We start from the raw sequence: 21,926 nt of genomic DNA on the forward strand, positions 1-21,926 counted from the left end.
TCCTTCAGGTAGTTGAAGAAGATGTCAAATAGGTTCCTAATTCAAAAAAAAGAAAAAAGTATTAAAAGACAAAGCACAGAATGCTGAGAAAGCCTTTATAATTGTTGGGTTTTATCTTTGAATTGTATTCAAGTTTATTGTGTCATCTCTTTCATAGTGCAGTGCCTGATTTTTTCTGAGCTGAGAGTGTGCAGGATTTCAAAAGTTTGTGAAATGTTCTTTTTACTCTCATTTAAGCAGACCATCCTATTAAGCAAGCATAAACTGACCTGAACAATGTGCTAAAAGGGATAAGTTCCAAGTAGTAGGTGGAAAAACCACTTACTGTTGTATAAAAGACTTCATTTTCATTCTCCAAAACATCACCAATAGCTGGGAATTTTTTCTATTTTCATTTTTTGACTTCCAGCGTAGGAAAAATGTGGTACATTGGCCAAAATATTTAAACACCATTGATTTCAAAATGTTAATCTGTGATCCTTTTGTAGTCTCTGTGTGGTATTGAAAAAGGGTGGAAAGAAACAAACAAACAAGAGTTTTCACTTGTCACCCAGAGTTGTGACTCTGTCCCTCCTTCACACATTTGTCTCGCCACTGAGTCACTGAGCTTACAGCATTGTGTAACTTTCATTTCTGTGGGGGCTTGTTATATTAGAAAAATTGTTCCAAAGAAAGCAACAATTATGACATAAGCACATCTGGCTCTTGCAAATTATTCTTTATTAAGCTTTCATTTAATTACATGTGCTGAAAGGTCTGCTTTTGATTACTGTAAATTTTTTTATTTGTCCATCTGAATGATAGTAATGTTGGAAATTACATACAAACCACCTGGCTTTTTTTTCACTAATAAGGCAAAGTTTATGTATATCTATGGGTAGAAGAGGGATTGGAATCTTCCCTGTTTATGGTAGAAGATTACTCATGATGCTAATTCAAGGTGAGGGTTTAAATTTGGTCACTGGAAAGAAATTAAACCCATTTGATTTTGTTCAGTGAACACTTTTTATTGGTAGGAATTGTTTATTTTAATATACTTTTATTATGTTTCTTTTATTATGTTTCCATTGAACTTTTTGAAAAGTTCCACGAGAAAGTTTTTGCATTTTCATCACTATTTACGGGAATTTTTAAGGCCCAGATTCCTTATTAGCATTTATAGAAGTTATATCACCGTACACTGAGATGGAGACATACCCTGTTGCCTACTTTAACATCCATTACTGTCTAGAAGATGCAGCACTGCCTTTTGGTAGGAAACTGTTCCTATGTGAGCTCTCAGTAGAGGTTCTGGAGTGTGTGGGTCATTTCTGGGTGAGAATAGAGAGACCTGGAGTACTTTTTTTTCTGACAGGGGTTTATACCTCCATTTTATAAACAGCCTTATAATATTATCGATTTTGTGTTTAATATTCAGGCACAGTGTAACTTTTTGCTCAATACCATGATCATCATTAGCAAGAAGGAAAAAAAGAAATCAAGAAAAGTCAGCAAAAGTCAAATTAAGAAAAAAGAGATTGGTGTTTGAGTGTTTTATAGTCTTTTTTTTTTCCTCTTTTTTTCAAATAACAAGAAGGGAAAAGCCACAAACAAGAGCTAAAAAAGATCTATTAACTTCTTTAAGAGAAGAAACACCAGAGGGAAAAAAAAAGTATATTTACAGCTTCTTTTTTTAGGAATTTTTGCAGGAATATATGTATATCTTCTTGTCTTCCAGCAACTGTATGCAGCTCAGCTGGCAAGCATGCAAGTTTCTCCTGGAGCCAAAATGCCATCTACTCCACAGCCACCAAATACGACTGGGGCACTTTCACCCACTGGGATGAAAAATGAGAAGAGAGGGACCAGCCCGGTAACTCAAGTTAAGGTATTTTTCAGTAAAGAAAATAACTGGTGTTTGAAAAGGACAGTGAAATCAAACAGTCTTTTTTATTGTTTAGCAGTTGGAAGCTGAACCACGTTACAGTTCTTCAATATTCAAATAAAATGTTCAGTTTCAGTGCTGTATTATCAGTATAGAGAAGGGAAGAGAAAGAATTCACTTCTTGTTTCCAAAAATACCAGGCGTCCCTCTTCCTACCACAGGCAGCACAACAGATTCATCAGTAAAATGTGATATTTTCAAGATTTCAGTTGGTAATCTAGTAATGTGCATAAATGGAGTCCATTTCATGAATTGTTTCACACCGAACTCTTGAGTATCTTAAAATGTGGTGCTAGCTTATATTGTTAGGGTAAGAGAGAGACTGTAGGGCTTCTAATTATTTTACGAATCTCTAGCTGTACTTAATTCTGCAATTTTGGAAAAGCCCCACATAAAAATAACATGTAAGTCAGGACTCCGGGGAAAACATTATGTCGCTGCAGATTGATTTGACTTTTGCTGATTTCACACAGCTGCTGACAACCGGGCTGCTCCTCGTTGGTTTTGAGCCATTGCTGAATGCTTGTGCCTGCTTATTCTCACTTCCTTGGAACCAGGCAGCTACAACATGGCATTTGCCAGCAGCCTGAAACGAACACTGTGTGCCCCACGAAGTCTGTGGTGCAGCCAGTACCTTTGGGTGGAACTGGTTCACTTCTATTGTTGTGCTTTCCTGTGGTTGTTCACAATTTCATGAGACCAGAATTCAGAAGCAATTTACTTCAAACTGTAAAGAAACATCAACACTCACGTTTTACCAATTTTAATGATGGCGCTATAAATCCAGAACTATTAAAATAAATCTAGAGATGGCATATAGTGACTTTGTGGGGAGAGGGAGGGAATACCTTTTTTTTTTTGCTGGCTGCTAACATCTTATAGGCACACAGTCCTTAGCCTCAAACCAGCCTGGGAAGATTTTACTCACTTGAAGTGAAGGTTTCTTCTTTTTTTTTTTTTTTTTCCATGTTTTGACGTGAGAGTAAAATATCATTTGTTTTTTCATTATCATCAATCATTGTGGTAAAGTGTGGGTGAGTAGATATTTCTGCCTGGACTGATAAATTTCCGTGACACTTTTTTGCTAGGCTGAGAGTACTAATAAATAAAAACTATTCCATTATGGCCAGATCTAACATTTATTTAGCAAAACGTTCACTTTACTTAGCTGTAGATGTGTATTAGTCTAATGTTTTACCTCTTGTAATCCAATGCCAGGCTTGAGAGCAGTCAGGGAAATTTACCACATATGCAGAGTTTGTTACTGTCAATACAGAAGCCACCAAAAGCAAAGCCCAACTGTTTCAGCAAAGTTGCCATAGTATAGTGATACCTAACACCAGTGATTTATGGTATTGAGAATATACTACTGACTACTTTAATGTGAAAAAGTAATTTTGTAAGTGAGTGAGCCAAATGGATCTACACCAAACCAAACCTTTACTATATGAGTAAAATTTTCCCTGGTTAAATTCAAGCACATATCTTCTTGAACCAAGGCCAATACCATTCCAGGTTCGTGGCCAGCTGAGTCCTATTACAAAATTGACCACATGCAAATTCTTAGGGGTTTCCCTACATAATTTAACTTGAATGGACTGAAGTATACATTAATAAAAATGAAGCCTTTTTATTCTTATTTTTATTAAGCACACTATTTCATTGAAAATATTAAAGATAAACTACAAGTGCTTTGTGTGAACAAATACAAATGGCTAATGAAGAAATTATTAGTACAAAAGCAGTAGCTATATTCAGTCGTTGCAAATTGTTACCTTTGTTAGACATGGCAGTTTTGATGGGCATGCATTGCTTAACAAATCCTCTATATTTTCTTTGTTTTTAAGCAGTTGTTTCTATAAACTACATGCATTATTTATAGAACTAATGCAATACTTTTACAGAAGTCAGGTCTTTCAAAAAGTAATTAGAGGTTTTTCTTAAGTCAGTGACCAGCTTTTCAGAAATGGGAATGCTGTCTATAGTACAAACCAACAGGTTTCTGGCAGTGTTTAGAGGTTTTTCATGATCGTACTAATACTAGATGGAAAATTGTTTAAAAATTGAACACTGTAGCACAGGTTTGTATGCAAACATGTTCATGGTACCTAGTCTGGCAAACTTCGTAGTCTGAATGGGGCTCTGAACTCTTGGAGAAATTTATTGAAGCCACTTTGCATCTGTGCAAGGAAACAGCTCACATGTAAATGTAGCCACAAAACAAAAGAATGGACTATGCACCTTGTACCTTTGACTTTTTGCTCTCACTTGGCCTCCGAACAGGTGTGGACATTTGTGCACACTGCAAGGTCAGGAAGAATTAAAATGTTATGCGGTTTTATCTGAAAAGTTTAAAACTGGAGATATGATGGCATTATCGATACCTGTTTGTTACATTTTCCCGTTTAATGTGTTGTGTATGACTGGATGTACTTTGCTAAATGACTGCTTGACACTGAGGAGAATGGAAAAGATGAGATAATGTGGTGCATTATTGTATTTTGACATAATTCTAAGTTTTGAAGCGATCAGTGCAGTGTTTTAAAATATGGACGATATTCTCTTATATCCAGCATAATTCTGCTCCGGGCATAATTTAAATGAGAGATCTGTCTTACTGGGCTCTTTGACTACGGGAAATCACTGTTTCACAGTTTGCCAAATGCTCTGCTGTCTTGCTTAAAGTATTAAGCAGAAGGAACAAGCTCAAAGAGTGGGGAGAAGGTTGGATTGTGAATGTCTATACTGATCAAAGAAATCTATTGCTTAAATAAGTCTTCTTCCAAAAGTCAAGATATTTTTTAGATGGACCTACTCTCCTACAGCACAGAAGCAAGATATATGTCAGAGAGAATTTCTTCCACAATTGCATATGAAAAGTATCAACAGATATAAAGGTGCTGATACTAGATTTACATACCCTTAGAAAATATTCCCTGTCTTTATGCAAATAAAACATACAAATACACTAAACATTGAATGCACCAGAAATGACTACAGAATACAGAAATAAAATGAAAGTATCAAATAAGAAGCAGAATAGCATTTATGTGGAAAATATTCTCGATTTTACATAAATCTGTCAAAAGACATGACATATAATAAAATATTGTAAAATATACAAAATTAAATAGGAGAAAATAAAATATATTTTGAAATGCATATATATGCAGTCATTACCCTAGTAAGTAAAGGAATTTGAATTCAGGGAAATTCTTATTTTCTATTATGTGAGGGAAGATCATAGATTATTTTACTAAACAAAACATGCACACAGAATAAGATTCATGGAATGTATAAGTTAGCAGCAGCACTAAATGTGGGCCAAAGAACTGTCAGGTTTTCCAAATGATTCTTTCATAGAAGTACTTCTGATTCCTTAGTTTCTAATACATTTAAAAATAAGCTACATAACTTATTTTTATAGTGCCAGGAACTTTTCAAATAGAACCATGCAAAAGCATTACTGAGCTGCTGGAAATTTTAAATAATTCTTTGTAAATGCCCTAGGTTAATTTAGATCTCTGAAAACACATTAGGAAATTAAGATGTAATGTGAGCTAATTCAAATTTTAATTTGGCAAAAAGAATGATCCAGCCACATAGTTAATGTAAATAAGAAGCATAACACAGAGAAATTAATGAGGTTTCCTTTCGTTGAATCTTAAAGGAGGCAGATAATTAGCTTCTTTTGTTATTATTGCTGGAGAATGTGGTATTGTCTTCGAGGTGTAAAGTAACTGCTGCTTGCAAAATGATGTGTTCATTTGTCTTTTCCTAATAATTACTCACATTAAACTCTTGCAGGATGAAGCAGCTCAGCCACTGAATCTTTCAGCCCGACCCAAAACAGCTGAACCTGTCAAATCCCCAACATCTCCAACACAGAATCTCTTCCCAGCTAGCAAAAGCAGTCCTGTGACAGTGACGAACAAGAGTGGCATCCCCAGCCCGCTCAGTGGATCTCTGGGAAGAGGATCCTCTTTAGGTAACTAATCTGTCCTGGGGAAAGGAGAAAGTAGGCAAGTTTTCTGCATGAAATCTCACCCTGAACACACTTTTGAATAAAGTAGATACTTGGGCCTACATTTCTGTTTAAAATGGAAATAAAAATAAATTACAGTAAAGATGTTCAAAGAACACTTAAATGTCAAGGTTTGGCAAGGGTGTGTAAAATGATGTGACAGTGATAGTCATCTACAAGAAATACAGCAAATAAATAAATAACCTAAGAAATAAACATACATACAAATATATACATGTAGGTAAATAAATATGCATACACGAAACTTATAAAAGAGGTTTGTATGAACATCTTTCCTAAAGACATCTACTGGGTGTATCCAGGCAAAGTTAACTTTTGAATTTTGACCTCTGGAGTAAACAAACAAAAAACTATCTTTGCATGCACATAGAGCCTCATTAGATACTAAATTTTTTTTTTTAAACGAAGACAGAAAGGCTTCAGTCCAGCCAGTATATATTATTATTTGATCATGTTTTTATTATTTGTTCACCCATCTGTCAAGAATTTGTTAATTTATGTGATTGCAAGTAGGAATTTTTTTACCTGTGTTCAAGATTCTTTAGGCCTATTAAGTGATGAAACAAAATTGGTCTGAAAACTGTGTATGTAGACTACCTTAGCCAGTCAAGAAACAGAATCAAGAGCTACAAAATGTGGATGATCAGCCCTAAAGTTCAAATAGTACATTTTAACAGTGACTAAATACTTACTACAGACCACTTATTCACAATCTGTAACTCAAGTGTACTTGTAAAATATATGGAAACACTTGTGAATAATGAACTGATACATTAAATACATATATTAAATATATAAAAATTATGGGTTTTTTTCCATTCCCAAACACTTGGGAACATCATGATCTCTGAAAGATACTTTCTGCAATTGGCTAGATATTCTAACTGTCAATTTATTTGCAACTATCGCTGCACTATCTAACATTAGAAAGTGGCATATCAGTTTGAAGTCATAGACCATTCCAGAGAAATTACTACCTAAGATGTAAATATGCCTAAGGTGTAAATATTTTTCATTTGCTTGTCAGACAGATGCACTGGTCACACACAAACTCTGATTGATCAAAATTTCCTAGCTAGAATATATATGCATGAATCTATCCATATGCAGTATAGAGAATACTTCCATGTAGGAACAGGTAGATCACAGTTTCATCACAGCAACAAAAAACAGTCGGAAAATAATGGCTGTCTTATGGTCTCAAATCAGAAACAGTTTCTGGGATACTCCATGCATTCATTTTAAGATGTAACAGGAATGTTTGCATGAGTTTGATGCATGTTTAAAAGTTTCTTTCTGTTCAGAGTGATAGAAACAAGACTAGTTTTTCTCTACTGATTTAGAGCTTTATACTCATGTTACGGCGATGACTAACTTTGTTCCCAAAAAGTAACTGAGTGCCCTTTCTGAAATGGAAAGCTAAATGTCTGGACTGATGGTTCTCTCCAGAAAGAAATTCTAAGAATTGACATAGACTTTCATGGCCAACTAAATGAGATTGCTTTCTCCTTTGTTCATTTTATATTTAGTACCTCAGAGGCTTCCAGTTTAAGGTTCATAATACTGTTGTCTTAAACTCAGAACTTTGAACTTTGAGTCCATGAGTATGCTCAGATACCTCCATATCAGGCTATACCGAGACTTCAGTGGTTATATTTCTTATGTCAAAAGAAGTGCACAGGCTTATCAATCACTTCCATAGAGTAATTCAGATTTCAAACAGACAACAATTGCCACTCCTCCTCCTTCTGCAGATGTTAGTTGCGTGCAGCTCTAAGAGTATGAGAGGTGAGTTCTTACCTCAGATTTCAATTTGGATAATTACCTAAATATAATGTGTTCTCTGTTTATAGATATCCTTTCCAGTCTTAATTCACCTGCCCTATTTGGGGACCAGGACACAGTAATGAAAGCCATTCAGGAGGCTCGAAAAATGAGAGAGCAAATCCAAAGGGAACAGCAGCAGCAACAACAGCCTCATGGTGTTGATGGAAAATTGCCCTCCATGAATAACATGGGTCTAAACAACTGCAGGAATGAAAAGGTAATGTCTCCCATTTCCCCACTGTCTGTCACTCACTCTTCTCTTCCCTGTAAATGGCTTCTTATATTTTTATATGAAATTTCTTGTTAGAGCTTTTAGCCATCTCCGATTTCATGTTAAATACACCTTGTCACTTCACAGTGCTGTGCTACAAACTTCTCTTCATGTACCTGACAGCCTTCAAAACCACAGTCCTGTGCACTCATATGATTAAGCTGTAAGCATGCATATAGCAACATGGGGAGTAAATTGGTTGGAGATACCATTGTTCACGGTCACTAGATTTTGAATTGTGCATTTTAGAATGATTCAATTGATAAATAAGGCGAAAAGGCCAGTTATGTACTAGCATGATTATTACAGTGCTGTTTTATGTATCTGAGTGTGCTTGAATCTATGATTCAGATGCAACAAAGTATTTAGGCTCAAAACAGTACTTTTGGCTCTCAGTTGTAATGGAAAATTAGAGATCAAAATTCTTTATTGAATCCTGGCTGTAGTTTCCACTGAAATGAAGTAGCACACTACAATAAAAGGGCAAATTAGAGAAAGTGTTGAGAGAATGGGACCAGCGTTGACTGAGCAGGATGGGATTTGGTCTACAAAGTAGCAAGCTGAGATCATATCTGAAAGGTGAGGAACAGTTTCTATCAGACCTGCTTTAAGGATGACCCAGAGAAGAAAGAAGACTCTTGGAAACTTCTTTGTACTTGTGTTGTCCTGTTCTGTGGCTTTTCTGAGGTCTTCAAGCTCTGCTCCATCAGCAGGTCTCTGTATGTATCCTGGAGCAAGTGAACAGTGAATTGGGTAATTGGCTGAGCTATAAGGCAGCCCTTTGGATGAAGAATGCTTCTCTGTTAGCTTCTCTAGAGGTGGCTTATGCTGCAACAAATATAGCACACAAGTTATTTTTCACCATTGACCCAAAATCAGTTACAGGCCACAATACTTATTCCAGTTAACTAGAAAGGGAAAAACATATCCCAGTAATCACTAAGGCATTGGCAAATAGGAACAGTTATGATGGAATTTAGTAGTGAATGGAAAGGAAACTGACACTATTAGCCTATAAAACAACCAGTGTTTCAGACTATTTGCTAAAAAAATCAAAAACAACATGTAGTTTCAATGCCTATAAAAATTTTCTTATGTGTAGATATATATATATATATATATATATATAGTAGATGGTAGGTTCTTTGTTTCTTGGGTAAGGGAGGGAACATTATATATTATAGTCCAAAGACTAACAGGGGTTTTTAGTCCAGTTTGAGTATAAGACTCGACAGAGTATTAACTATAACTTAAACTATGAATTCGATGATACTTTAATCTTTTCTCAACCCACAAGGGAATTCTTGGGGAGTAAGTGGGTTGTAACAAGGCACAGAAAGGCAAAGAAATGTCACAAACAGACCCATTAAAGATTGACAAACACCTTTTAATCTACACTTTATATTTTTGCTTGATTTTTTTTTACAGCACAAGAGAAAGGCTTAGTGTCCATTAGAAAGATTTGTTAGATTGTTGTCACACAGGATAAACAACACTTTTCCAGGTCAAATTCAGAGTCTAGTACTATTTCTGCTAGTATTAGTTTAAATGTCATAACTAGAAAACTCATTTAATACAGGGTGATAGTACAAAAAAATATAGAAATTAATAACTGATGAAGCAGGCCATATTCAGACAACAGTCTAATTGTAAAGTCAGTGTTTGTCTTAACTAATCAAGAGGCAGGATACTAAAGCCCAAGTTATAAAAATAAAATAAATGTCACACATATCAGTATTAAGAGTTTATAAAATTATGCTTATTTTAAAATACATTTTATGAGTTTCAGTGGCTTGACATTTAAAAATATCTAATATGCTATAAGGGCTATTAAAAGAATTCTTAACATTTGATTTGACTTTGAAAAATAACTATAAAAATGCATCCACTTACTTATTGAGTCTGTTCCTTGAGTATTTATACTATCATGTTTATGTCTTGTATTTGACATAACAAGTTTCTATTTAATCTTTCACCTTTTAAAGTAGAATCAAAAAATATTTCAGTGAATAATCTGAAATTTCTGTTTTGTGCTGGTTACTAGCAAAACACAGATTGATGTACAGCTTCCAGGTTGAGGTTGTACATCAGGCATTCTGAGGAAAAAATTTTTTTTTACTTGAAAATATGGCAGAGTGAATTGGAACTCTTTGATACAAACAACATCATTCTCAAATGCCATTTTTTATAGGAGACTTTTCATGCTGCCACTTGCAACTTTTAAAACCTAAGAATAAAACAGCATCAAGAAAATTTGTTGTTAAGTCTCTAAGTGACCTTATATAATCCTATTGGGTTTATTTATTGTAGCAGGTACTATAGAGTCATTAAGGCAGGAGGAAGTTGGTGTTTTTATCTGTTATCTTTTCTCCATAGGTGCAAGAGGTCGGGTTTACAAAAGAATAGGCTATAAATTAGTAATTTTAAATGATGATATATCCCCACTCTCATCCTAAAGAAAATAAAAGTATTAATTCAGTCATGAATACTAATGTAATGTATTTGTATTTTATAGAAAGTATAAAATACATTAAAACCAGAGGCATCATTTGCACAAACAGAATTCTAGAATACTCTTTCTTCTGTCTTCACCCTCTGCCTTTCAATTTTTACACTATGAAATTTTACTTTTACTCCAAAAATGATAGGCAGGATGGTCAAAATGGAGGTGGGGGAGGAGAAATGCTGGATCACTTCAATTAGAAAAACATAATTTTGAAATAATTGTATGCAAGAAGGCTGTGTACAGTTTCTGTCATAATCCCAGTGAAGCTTTGATAGCATAGTTGCAGTTTTGGATTGGTTTCTTTTGAAGAATCAGAACCCCATGTTTTCAGGACCAAATTTTCAGAAATTGGCTTCAGGTAATTAGGCTTGTAGAAATGAGGAGCTGGAAGCTGGCACCAGAAAAAGATGACAAATTAATTGCCTGCAGCTGGTTTAAAAAAAGCTATTGAGTTCTGGTCAGTTACTGGTCTTCGAGTTCAGATAGTTGGTAATAGTTTGTTGTGCAAATGATTGCGCTCACAAAATTATGTACATAACTTCAAAGCCTGGGCTTAGGCCTTTTTGAAAATGTGTCATTTAAATCTCAGAAAGCTTTGTATTTGGTTACAGACACAGAATTGAAAATTGCCTCTGTTCATATTCTGCTGTTCAAAAAAAAAAAAAATCCTCTACAAAGCTTTAAAAGTGCTCACAGAGATTCACTCATCAGAAAGACCAAAACAAAAACATGAAGCACTCTGGCGCAGCCCAACTTTGTCATTTGCTGAAACATTAAGGTTAGTTCTACACATTTGAGATGATACAATTCAGAGGAGTTATTTCAGCTTGTGTGCTGTTGTGAGTGTGGGTAGGCAGGTATGCACCACGCAGCTGCTCACTCACTCCCCTCCAGTGCGATGGGGAAGAGAATTAGAAGGGTAAAAGTGAAAGAATTTGTGGATCGATTAGTATAGTTTATAAGTATAGCAAAAGCTGTGCATATAAGCAAAGCAAAACAAAGGATTAATTGACTACTTCCCATTGCCAGGCAGATGTTTAGCCATTTCCAGGAAAGCAGGCCTTCAGCACACGTGATTTACATGGGAAGGCAAATGCCAAAACTCCAAATGTTTCTCCTTCCTCCTCCTTCCTCCAGATTTTATTGCTGATAATGCTTTCATATGGTGTAGAATATCCCTTTGGTCAGTTGGAGTCAGCTGGTTTGGCTGTATAGCCTCTCAATGCTTTGTGCATTCCCAGCCTAACCCTGGCAGATTAGCATCAAAACCAAAAAAGGTCTTACTGTAGAAGCACAGTTCAGCAATAGCTAAAATGTCCCATGGATTATCCGCTGTTTTGGTCACAAATCCAAAACTCAGCACCACTAATGAATTAAATTTGACTCTATCTGAGCCTCAACCAGTACAGTGCACATGAAACAAAAACCATCACTATAACAGAGTTGACTTTTTCTCCTCCACCTGAGGTGGAATAGAGCACTCAGGTGTGGCCTGACTGAAGAAAGGAAAGACGTAATGGTGTCAGCTGTTTCACAGAGGAAACAGAAACATTGGAGGAGGAGAGAGAATTAGGAAAATGAAGAAAATAAGCTACAGAGCCTTTGGCATGTGATAGAAACCAAAGTAAAATCATACTAAAATCATGTCTATTTAGAGGATATGACTATTTTCCAGTCAAGCCATGTTTACCTTCAACGAAAAAGAGTACTTAAGCAAAATTTGCATAGCTAGAGCTACTTGTATTTATTTTTGTATTTCAAACTACCATGATTTCTTAGAAGATTTGTGTTGACTTAATGAACCTGAAAATGGTATATAATTTATAACTGACATTTTTTAAAAAAAATTCCTAATCTTTTTGTATATAAAACATGAAAACACTGACAAAGATAATTCTGACAAAGATACTTTTGACAAAGATGCTTAATAATCACAACATATTTGCTAGACCCAAGGATGTATCCCCACCTCTTTATTTACTTACCTTGAAGCATATTCAAGATCTGAGAGGAAGCAGAATTTAATATAACATTTTTATGTTTACATTCCATTCTCATTCTTTTGTAGATTTTCAGACAACTGTGTATTTGCAGTAGGAAAGCAGAACTAGACCCCAAAATAAATGACATGAGTCATTGCCTACTTCCTGGGAATTATGGTACTTTAGCACCTCTTCTAATGAGCCTTTTATTCCTTTCTTATTTCTAAATCAAAATTTTACAAGTTGAAGCCACGTAATTTATCCTAATATAGACCACAGTTTGTATGCAAAATGTGTACATTCTTAAAAATGTGTAGTATTTACCCTTGGGGATGTTACAGTCTATTGATCAAATCCATTTTTAGGCACTTGGATTTGACTTGATAAGCCATAACGACCCCTTTGGAGGTGTTATGATCTGCTGTATTTAGGGACTGTTAAATATGTGGATTATTGAGACAGTAAAGTGTAACAACTCCTCTGGAGCTGTTCCACTTCATCATGTATATGAAGCTACTGCACATATGTACAAACTTCGCCTGATAAAAACACTTTAGGAAGCCTTTGTAGGAAAAGTCACTAGTCATGCATAATCTCCTTCAGCTGCCTACAGCTCTGCAATGGCTCCAGCATTGTAGTGCTTTTTTCTAAAGGCAAGCAGTACTGGATTATGCTACCACTAGTTGTTTTACCAGCTTTCTACTCCCTATAGATTCAGAATTAGAGACAGAACAACTGCAGTGGCAGGAGTCACACTGTGTTTTCTGCATGTGCAGTGTATTTCTCAGACAATCACAAAGAGAGTCACCTTGTTATAAGCATCCATTTTATTAGTAATTTCTCAACTCAGTTAAAAAAAAAAAAACCAAACACATAGTTAAGAAAATACTTTTCCAGTGCATTCCGCATTCAATTATATTTTCTCCTTTCATTAGAACTAGTGATGACCACCTTTACATTTAGAACAAAAATTAACTGGTCATAAGGGCCTTGTGGATTTTTTATAAATCTTTATGAATATTTGGTTTAGATTTGCAGGTAGTGATCTGCTCTTCTTAGTTTTTGTCTTCTAAGTAAAAGTTATATTTTCTTTTTTTCCCCTTTAGTTTCTTGTAGATGTAGTACATAAGAGGTCAATGTTTACATTTCAGTCTGCTGTGAGACATAACAGAAACTGTAAGCATTTTCAATTGGATCCTTATTTCTATTGGTTAAATCTTAGTTTTACTCATAATTAAAGGATGAATGCCTAATAATTAGGGGGGAAAAATGGATAGCAATAACAACAGCAAATGACTAGATTTGCAAAGTTATTAATTTTATTATGGTATTGTCTCCATAGCCATTGTAGCAAGTTCTGTTCTCACTGTAACTTAAGAAAGATCCTGTCCCCCATAGCTTACACTTAGGTATAATTTAATTTAAGAATTTAGATTCTATAATAGGAAATCTGAAACTGTATAGAAAGGAAAAAAGACACTGATTTACTTAAGGAACTGTTAGTGTGGTCTCACTTTCTTGCAAGAATATAGGCAATTTATTCAACTCAGTGGGAGTGTATTCCATCTGTCTAATGAAGACTCTGATTTCTGCAAAGAGACACTGCAACTGGGAAACTGATTTTCCTGAGTACGTCATTCTGCTCAGTTGACAAACCTTTCCCCGGGGAGTTTCTGAGATGCAGAAGGACACGCTGCATAGAGACAACCTCTTTACAGATCCATCATTTTATAACAGATAAATGACTGGTCCAAGTTAGATGCCCTAGAATTGGGAAAAGTTTCAGATACAGATCCCAGCAGTCCTCATAATTCTTACAAAACAAATGTCCTTTATACTTCATGCTTTACTGCTCTTTTTAGTAATCTACTTGTGGCTGTACAAAATATATGTAATCTACAATTTTTTTTTTATATTGAGTGTTCAAAGTTAGCTTCCTAAAGCCATATACATACAGTATTTTATTCTGAAAAATATTCATTTAAAGAAAAAAAGAGGAAAGATGTTTTGTTCCAAAATTTTTTGAAACTGCAATAATTTTACAATTTCTTTTTTAGGCTTAGGGCTTATCCTAGCTACATGAAACATGTGTCTTCATTTTATATCAACTGTAATATTTCTTTAATAATTTTGAATGGAAAACAGTGACTCAAAATTTTTTTAAGTGGCTGCAATGCAGGAGCCTAAGTCCCACTGAACTAACTCTGAAAATTTTAGCCCAAGGCAGACAAGCAGATTTGTGACTGCATACACAGTAACAGTCTATTTTCAGTGGAATTCAGCAGTTTTGTATCCTTCTCTAGCACTTTTTATGATAATTTGGACAATTCAGAATTTCAGCTGATGTAATACTGCCCCCTTTTATTAGAACTGGAAAACATGCTGGACTTCAAACATTTAGTTTTGTAACTGGAGAAATTGTTTATTCATGCTGTTGCTTCCAGCGTTTGAAATTTCATACCAAGATAAGGTAAAGCATGACATCCATATACATTTATAACTATAAATGGGAAGAAAAATACTAACGATTCGAAGCAACATTTTTTCAGGGTGTACTGTCTATGCTATGACTGGACTTCCTAGGCAGCATATCCCTTCAGGGAATTCCCTGCTATTTTTTCAAGAAGCTCAAGGTGTTGATGATTTTGGCTTTTGTATGAATTTCATTGTCATATGTGCTTGCATTGATTTTTTAAATCAGTGTATTCAGACGATAACAGTAGGGCACAGGGAGCATTATCTTTTGTTTTGTTTTGTTTTGTTTTTCTGTTGTGAGGTCTTATTAGGAATTAGATGCACCTGTGAATAGCTAAATGATTTTAATATCTCTGAGACTCAGATAAGTATTGCAATGAATTTATGCTTTACAATTAGAACTTTAAATGTAATTTGAAGTTAAGTTCAAAGCAGAGCATCTTGGAAAAAACATTAATCCCCGTGTCTCCAACCATATCTTTTGAAGAGAAATGTTTCAATTGTAAACAAAGAAGGGAAACAACTTACCCGAATTTTGATATAACCCTGAGGCCTGTAAGGCTTTTGTAGATATCACAGGAAATAAAAACAGGTTTAGGAATTGTACCCATACTTAGAGAAATGTTTTATCTGATCTCTAAGTATTTAGTGAGAAACGTGATGGAAGTTGTAACTGCACATGCACAGAGGGGTAAAATACAACCATAACACTGGTACTCATAAGAGTTATGGGAGGAAAATACCAGTGCTAACATTAGCCTCTGCAGAAGAACACAGCTCCATTATCAAGGCCAGGTTTATAATGGGAACCAGGTGCAGAAGGCTGTGGGTATGAAATCTTGTCAGATCTGTTCCTCCAACTCAAGAGATAGAAATATTAAAGCTGCTCATGAATCGTTAACTTTCTGTCTGTAAGTAACATATGATGCAGCCTATAATTGATCACATGCTATGGCTCAAACACTGTTTACACCTAAATATTCGCACTGATGCCTATCAATATATCTACTAATTTTTTTTTCCGGATTTACTTTGTATGCTATGAGTAGAAAGACATACAAATAATGTATTTGAAATTTGCACATTAAAAATACATGTTCACTGAAACTGTGGAACTGACAGTGAAAAGACAAAAAGAAACAGTGCAAAATCTCTGGCATATGTAGGTCATCTAAATTTACAGATAAGTTAGCTCTGGCGCCAGCTTGCTACACATCCAGTTTACACCTATAGAAGAATTTTCTGTGCAGACCTTTGTTTTTAAGCATTTTGCTCAATTACCTTACTTTCTAACATTGTCTTTGTAAAATTGGTATTAAATGAATTTGTACATTTCAGTTCCAATGCAGTTAAATACTTAGTCCCTCGAATTATGTGGAGGCTGATTAAAATCTAAATTATTTTTTTCTATTGATTAAATTATCAAAATCAATTGAGTGAAAAATATGCAACCTTTGCAAAGTATAAATCATGGAAACTTTATTGGACCATAAATTAAAAAAAAAGTTTGACCAGCCCAGTACTGATGTACACATGTAAGAAATTAAAAGAAAATATACCTAGACATAAACAACCTATAAGAAACTTTACTATTTGAATAACTATATAACCATATATATGTAGGTGTATTTGTGTATACACACACACACACTGAATAGTGAAGAAACTTCCATATTAGGTGAACTTTTAAAGTTCTTCATGCCTTCAGTTCAATCACAAGAGCACTTAGCAACAAAATACTATTTTCAGGAATGAAATCAGCACAAACTTTTGTTATCAAGAGCTATTTTTGCATTCGAATATTGGCTACTAGAGGTTTTGCCACTACCTATGCTTAACAGTATGCTTGCTGAACACAGTTATGGTTCCTTATTTCTGTTGTCAGGGCTACTTGAATGGGTTGCTTAGCTGCAGGTTTTAGACCAAATTAATAATAATGTTAACAACATTGATGATGATAGTAATAATGGGGATTTGTCTGCTTTCTTCTATTGCCTTTCCAGCTCAGGAAAAAAATGTCAAATGCACTGCTTTTCACTCGCATGAGGTATTTCCTGTGAAAAGGATATAAACTTTGCCCCATTATGGTCTTCTTCCTTAAATTTTGGACCAACAGAAAATCCCAAAGGAACAGAATTAGATTAAAATGTGTCTTAAGCAAGAATGTTGAAAAATTTGTGCAAAATGACAAGGATTTTTTTTTCCCAAAGCATGTGTTTCTGCCATAAAGGATAGTGTCTTTCTGATGACTGTAACAGCATAATGATCTTATCTTATGTACAATACATTTCCCAAGCTACTCAGGAGAATTTACAGATATATACTGAAATATATTTGGGTTTTTATTATGCTTCTCTACAAAACAATAAAGATAGGTTGAAAATTATTGTTCAAACTAGGACAGGAATATATTCATTGATTTAAATTGTGGGTCAGAATGGCAGCTGCACAATCCTATCATATCACTCCCTCAATTGTCCTGAACTACAGAATACATTTGCATATTATTTCACACTTAGATACAAGCAGAGACATCCACAAAAGTTACTGCCATTTTTTTTCCAAGATCTGTGTATTCCTCTAAGCAAATTTGCAACACCAAATGCACTGCCAATATAACTCTCTACTGCAGTAGATAAAGTATAGCAAGGATAAATTGGGATTGCTTCCTCTGATACTTCATTACTTTCTAAAATTAAAAATGTCTCCCATTTCTCAAGTGTCATTAGGCTGCATCAAAAGATATGATAAATTCAAATACACTCCTTGTTGTTGAAGGATATTTACTTATCTGCCTTTTTGTGGGATTATACACTACTTTATTCCAGTTTAACTGTTTTGCTTCAAACAAAAGAATAAGCATGCTAACAGGTAAAATTGTCTTCTTTTATCTCATGAAAATACTTGAGCCAATAATGCAAAACAGTATTTGCAAATGTTTGTTTTAAATATGATTAATGGAGTTTGATCATGCTTATTCCTTCCTTTGTTTTCTTTTCACAAATATTCATGCAAACAAGTTTTCATTTCTATGGGTGTATTTACATATGAACATTTGTGCACAATTAGGCATTTGCAATTTACGCCCAAATTGCTCACCCTCTCTTAATAAGAAATAGAGGTTTTAATGCAGCACCCACTGACCAAGTGAGGAATGCAGTATGAGAGAGATCTTCCAGCCCCTGATAAAGTGTCAGTGCTAATTATAGATCTTTACAGCAGCTCCCTGAACTCTGCAGCAATTTAATCTAGGGGTGCTGAAGTCCTTGCTGCACTATCCCTTACCACTGCCATCTTTTTCCTACTTGGTGGTATGCCAGAGGCAGATTTGTTGGTTTTTCTGTGGTGTTGAAGCTTTAGGATTCAGGAGCTGAAAGGCTGAAGTAAAGGCTTTTCATTACCTGGGAGGTGTTTGAGCTGAAAGAATTCCCAGTTGCTTTTTTTTTTTTTCCAGGTAATTTAAGGCAGTGTTGCAATACTTGTCATTGAGTGAGGCATCAAAACCAACACCATTTGTCTTAGGTGACCAACTAGAGCATAAAGCACAAGCGTTTCAGTGCATAGTTCTTGCATTGCTTTAAAAAGTTGGATTGTTAGAACACTGGCACTCATACATGTATAGAAATTGCTGATCCTCCAGGGGTAGTTTGAAAAGATAAGAAATACTCTACTTTTGCATAAATTGTTCACTGCACATAGCTTGTCTATCTGTAGTCACATAACACTAACTCTGTAAACAGGTCTATCTCAACTGGAAATGTAACAGGGTAATAAATGATACTCAACATCAGATTACTCATACTAAAATCTTGTTCAAGTCATAGTAAGCTGTTATAAGACTACTTAAAACCTAAAGCATGCCTAACCCACAAGCTGAAATTGCCCAGCTAACATCCTGAAAATCTACAGACAACATTAATTTTCCAGTATTTCACTTTTATGCTTGTGGCCTCTAACATGTTGCAAATGCCTCTATAAGAAAGGCTGGAAAAACATATCAAATTTCTGTTCTATTCCACTTGCTGACATTCATTAACTGAGGGAGCACACTGAGACAAGGTTTTGGAAAGATCTCCTCTCTACCTCCACCCGTTCCAAAGCATTTTATTAAACAGCCAGTAAGAGAAGTGGACACTTGTGGTTTAATGTCAGACCCGTGTTGATCAGTAGCTGGGTGCATGATTTCACTGTTATCTTGCCAAGGGCTTCTTGAGAAAGCAGGCAACGGATACATTCTTATCTCCCTGGCATTTTCCATACATCCTTGAGTTCAATCATGAAGTAACAATTTCATTATCTGCTTCCTATTCAGAAGAACTGTCTTTTCATACACATAGAGATCCTTGCTTACTGCATCCCACTTTTACATGCTTGTTCCCTTTCATTTCTAAAGCATAAGAACACTCTTTGCTGTATTTTGGATGCCAGTACATTTGTATTGCATTCTGTTTAGAAGGCATCACTGGGAGGATGTGCATTAGAGCTGTACACAAAGTGAGTCACTGACACATCATGTACCGTAAAACTTCTTGGTCTGTCAAAGGTTCTGCAGTTTGCCAACATGTATTCAGCTGCCAGCTCCCTGCCAGAATTCTGTTCCTTGCCTGATGGTACTCAAGCTCTTTGAATACTCATGAATAAGACTAGATTGTATGGCTGTGCTCTTCCTCCCAAGGGATTCCCCTTTATCAAGGGATTACCTGCATTACCTTTGCATAACTCCCTTGTTTTATTCTTCAGTGTCACACTACAGATCACACTATATCATCGTAAATGTCTCATTGATGTCAGCCCTTAGTTTCCATTCAGAAATAACCAAAATCTTAGAAACACAAGGAAGATGTTTTCCTGTAAGTTTGCTCTCCACCTCTTTCATGCAAGGTTTATTTTTCCTCTTTCATTGCGAGGAACAGGCTGAATTAGAATATTCACAGTTATAGACTGATGCTATATAGACCAGGATGCCTATCAGTCTTCTGCACTAACCAGCATGCTCTGCTATGCCAGGTTTCCATTACATTCAGTCCAAAAACCATCCATAGTTTATCAGTATGTACTCACTAGCATGGACAGGCAAAAGTAATGAATTGCAGTATGAGAAATTTGTATTGCATATGTGAGTTATCCTACAAGGGAAGGTGATGAAGTGTACTACTTGCTTGGTTTATCAAGTGATTTCCCTTTATCTCCATCCATGCCATGTTACTGTAGCTACCACGTGTGTTATAAGAACATAAAGAACCAGTTAAAAGTGGAAAAAAGCACCCAATTTCCTCTTTGTGACCTCATTTAAGTTTTTTTAATGTAAAGCTTTTGTTATGTTAAGGATGCATTTCAGCAGATGTGTCTCTCTGAATCAGGACCTGCATTACTTAATCATCCTTCAACTGTTCTGAGTCCCCATTGCTGCAGTATTAGAAATGCTCCTAATGTGGTGCAGACTATGGTTTAGGTAGTGGAAGTCTCTATCATTCTCTTATCACAAGAGAGAGGGAGAAATTTTCTTGCAATTTGGCAATGATCTGCTAGTTCAGGTGTCCTTTCCTTTCTTCCCTGGTGCTTAACCTCACCCTGCTTTTGCTGGGGTTCTTGTAGAGCCTTGTGAAAACAACATCCCCATTGCTGTGTGTCCACATTAAAATGTGTGTCACATCTTAATTAATGAATAGAATATCACCCAATTTCCATGTTAGAATTTCCACTAACTTCTTACACTGTGAAGTGATAGTATTATTTCATCTATTTTTGTTATTTTGTGGATATGTTTTCTTGCTGTATTCTTGTTGCTAAATCTGCGTTGCATTTGAGTTCACAACTAAACTAAACACTGATCACTTTCCACAAGCAAAATACACAATTTATCTCATGTTTCATTGCTCGGAGGAGCAAAGGAATAGAGATAAAATTGAGAACTGCATTGTGAGTCAATCAGTCACATTTTTTTCTTTAATAATTCTATTTTGTAACTGATGACAGAACTCATTTAGGATCAGACCATTTTAGGCCATGGTTTGATACAAACAGAGGCAGTTATAGCTCCTGAGATGAAGATCTTTAATAGATTTGAAAGGCAAGAGCTATCTTGGTTCAACATGCTGCCTCTCTGGTGTAAAGAGGTTCTCAGCAACTTTGGCTGCACCTCACTGACTGCTCAAAGAGGTAACTATTTGAGCAATTCTGCTGTAAAAGCTGCAAAACATGGCTTTGAAAACAAAAAGTCTCCCCTCCTCTTTTATTAAACTGAAAAATTTCACCATTAGAGTTTTATGCATCACCCCATAAATAGCTGAATCAGAAGAGTTAAAATATTGTGGACTGTGTTGGGGACCAGTAGGTTGGAGAGTGAGGGATGGATGCAGAACTTCACTGCTGCATACAATGTCCATGAAAATGCACTTTAAATGTGACACAGAGTAGGAAATGAGAGTAAGGGAGAACATCTCAACAGAGCAGAGGATGTGAAGATCCTATAGTTTAAATGGTGGATTTACAGCCAGATAGCTCCAGAGTATATAGCTTTTTCCTTCCTTTTGGCATCATCCCTTTCAGTTCTCCCAATATATAATCATTTGAAATTCCTCTTATGTCTCTGTTTCTAAACCCTAAGAAGCAGCAAACCTGAGCCTTGCTGTTTGCATTCTTCTGATATCAAAGACTCCTATCCCACTGGGGCCCTTAGCCATAGGAGAGGTTTGAGGGAGGAGGAAGAGATGTTTTTCCTTCTCAGCTGCTGCACCAGATTGGAGGGTGGGAAGGGGAGAGGGAGCAGACACAGTTTTTAATATTCAAAATGGAGGCTGGGATGTGGCTGATGCCTGAGCCTGAAGTACTGCTGCTTATTTTCTTAGCTGATGTGGCAGTGGGGTTGGAGGTGGGTAGAGGTTGGTACCTGATGA

At 35.6% G+C, this 21,926-nt stretch overlaps 1 protein-coding gene across 7 annotated transcripts in view; it reads left to right on the forward strand.

Annotated features, from left to right (window-relative positions):
* The window catches only part of SOX6 (SRY-box transcription factor 6), a 263,816-nt gene that overhangs the window by 196,145 nt on the left and 45,745 nt on the right, over nucleotides 1–21,926 (forward strand). For all 7 annotated transcript variants that reach the window (XM_018076030.1, XM_018076033.1, XM_018076032.2 and 4 more), the window contains 3 exons: nucleotides 1,718–1,867; nucleotides 5,732–5,912; nucleotides 7,823–8,013. In XM_018076030.1, the coding sequence (XP_017931519.1) occupies nucleotides 1,718–1,867; nucleotides 5,732–5,912; nucleotides 7,823–8,013 (522 nt within the window). The remainder of the gene's footprint in view (nucleotides 1–1,717; nucleotides 1,868–5,731; nucleotides 5,913–7,822; nucleotides 8,014–21,926) is intronic.

This window comes from Manacus vitellinus, unplaced genomic scaffold (genome assembly GCF_001715985.3).
Source record: "Manacus vitellinus isolate BGI_N305 unplaced genomic scaffold, ASM171598v3 scaffold_30_pilon, whole genome shotgun sequence".
NCBI lineage: Eukaryota > Metazoa > Chordata > Aves > Passeriformes > Pipridae > Manacus > Manacus vitellinus.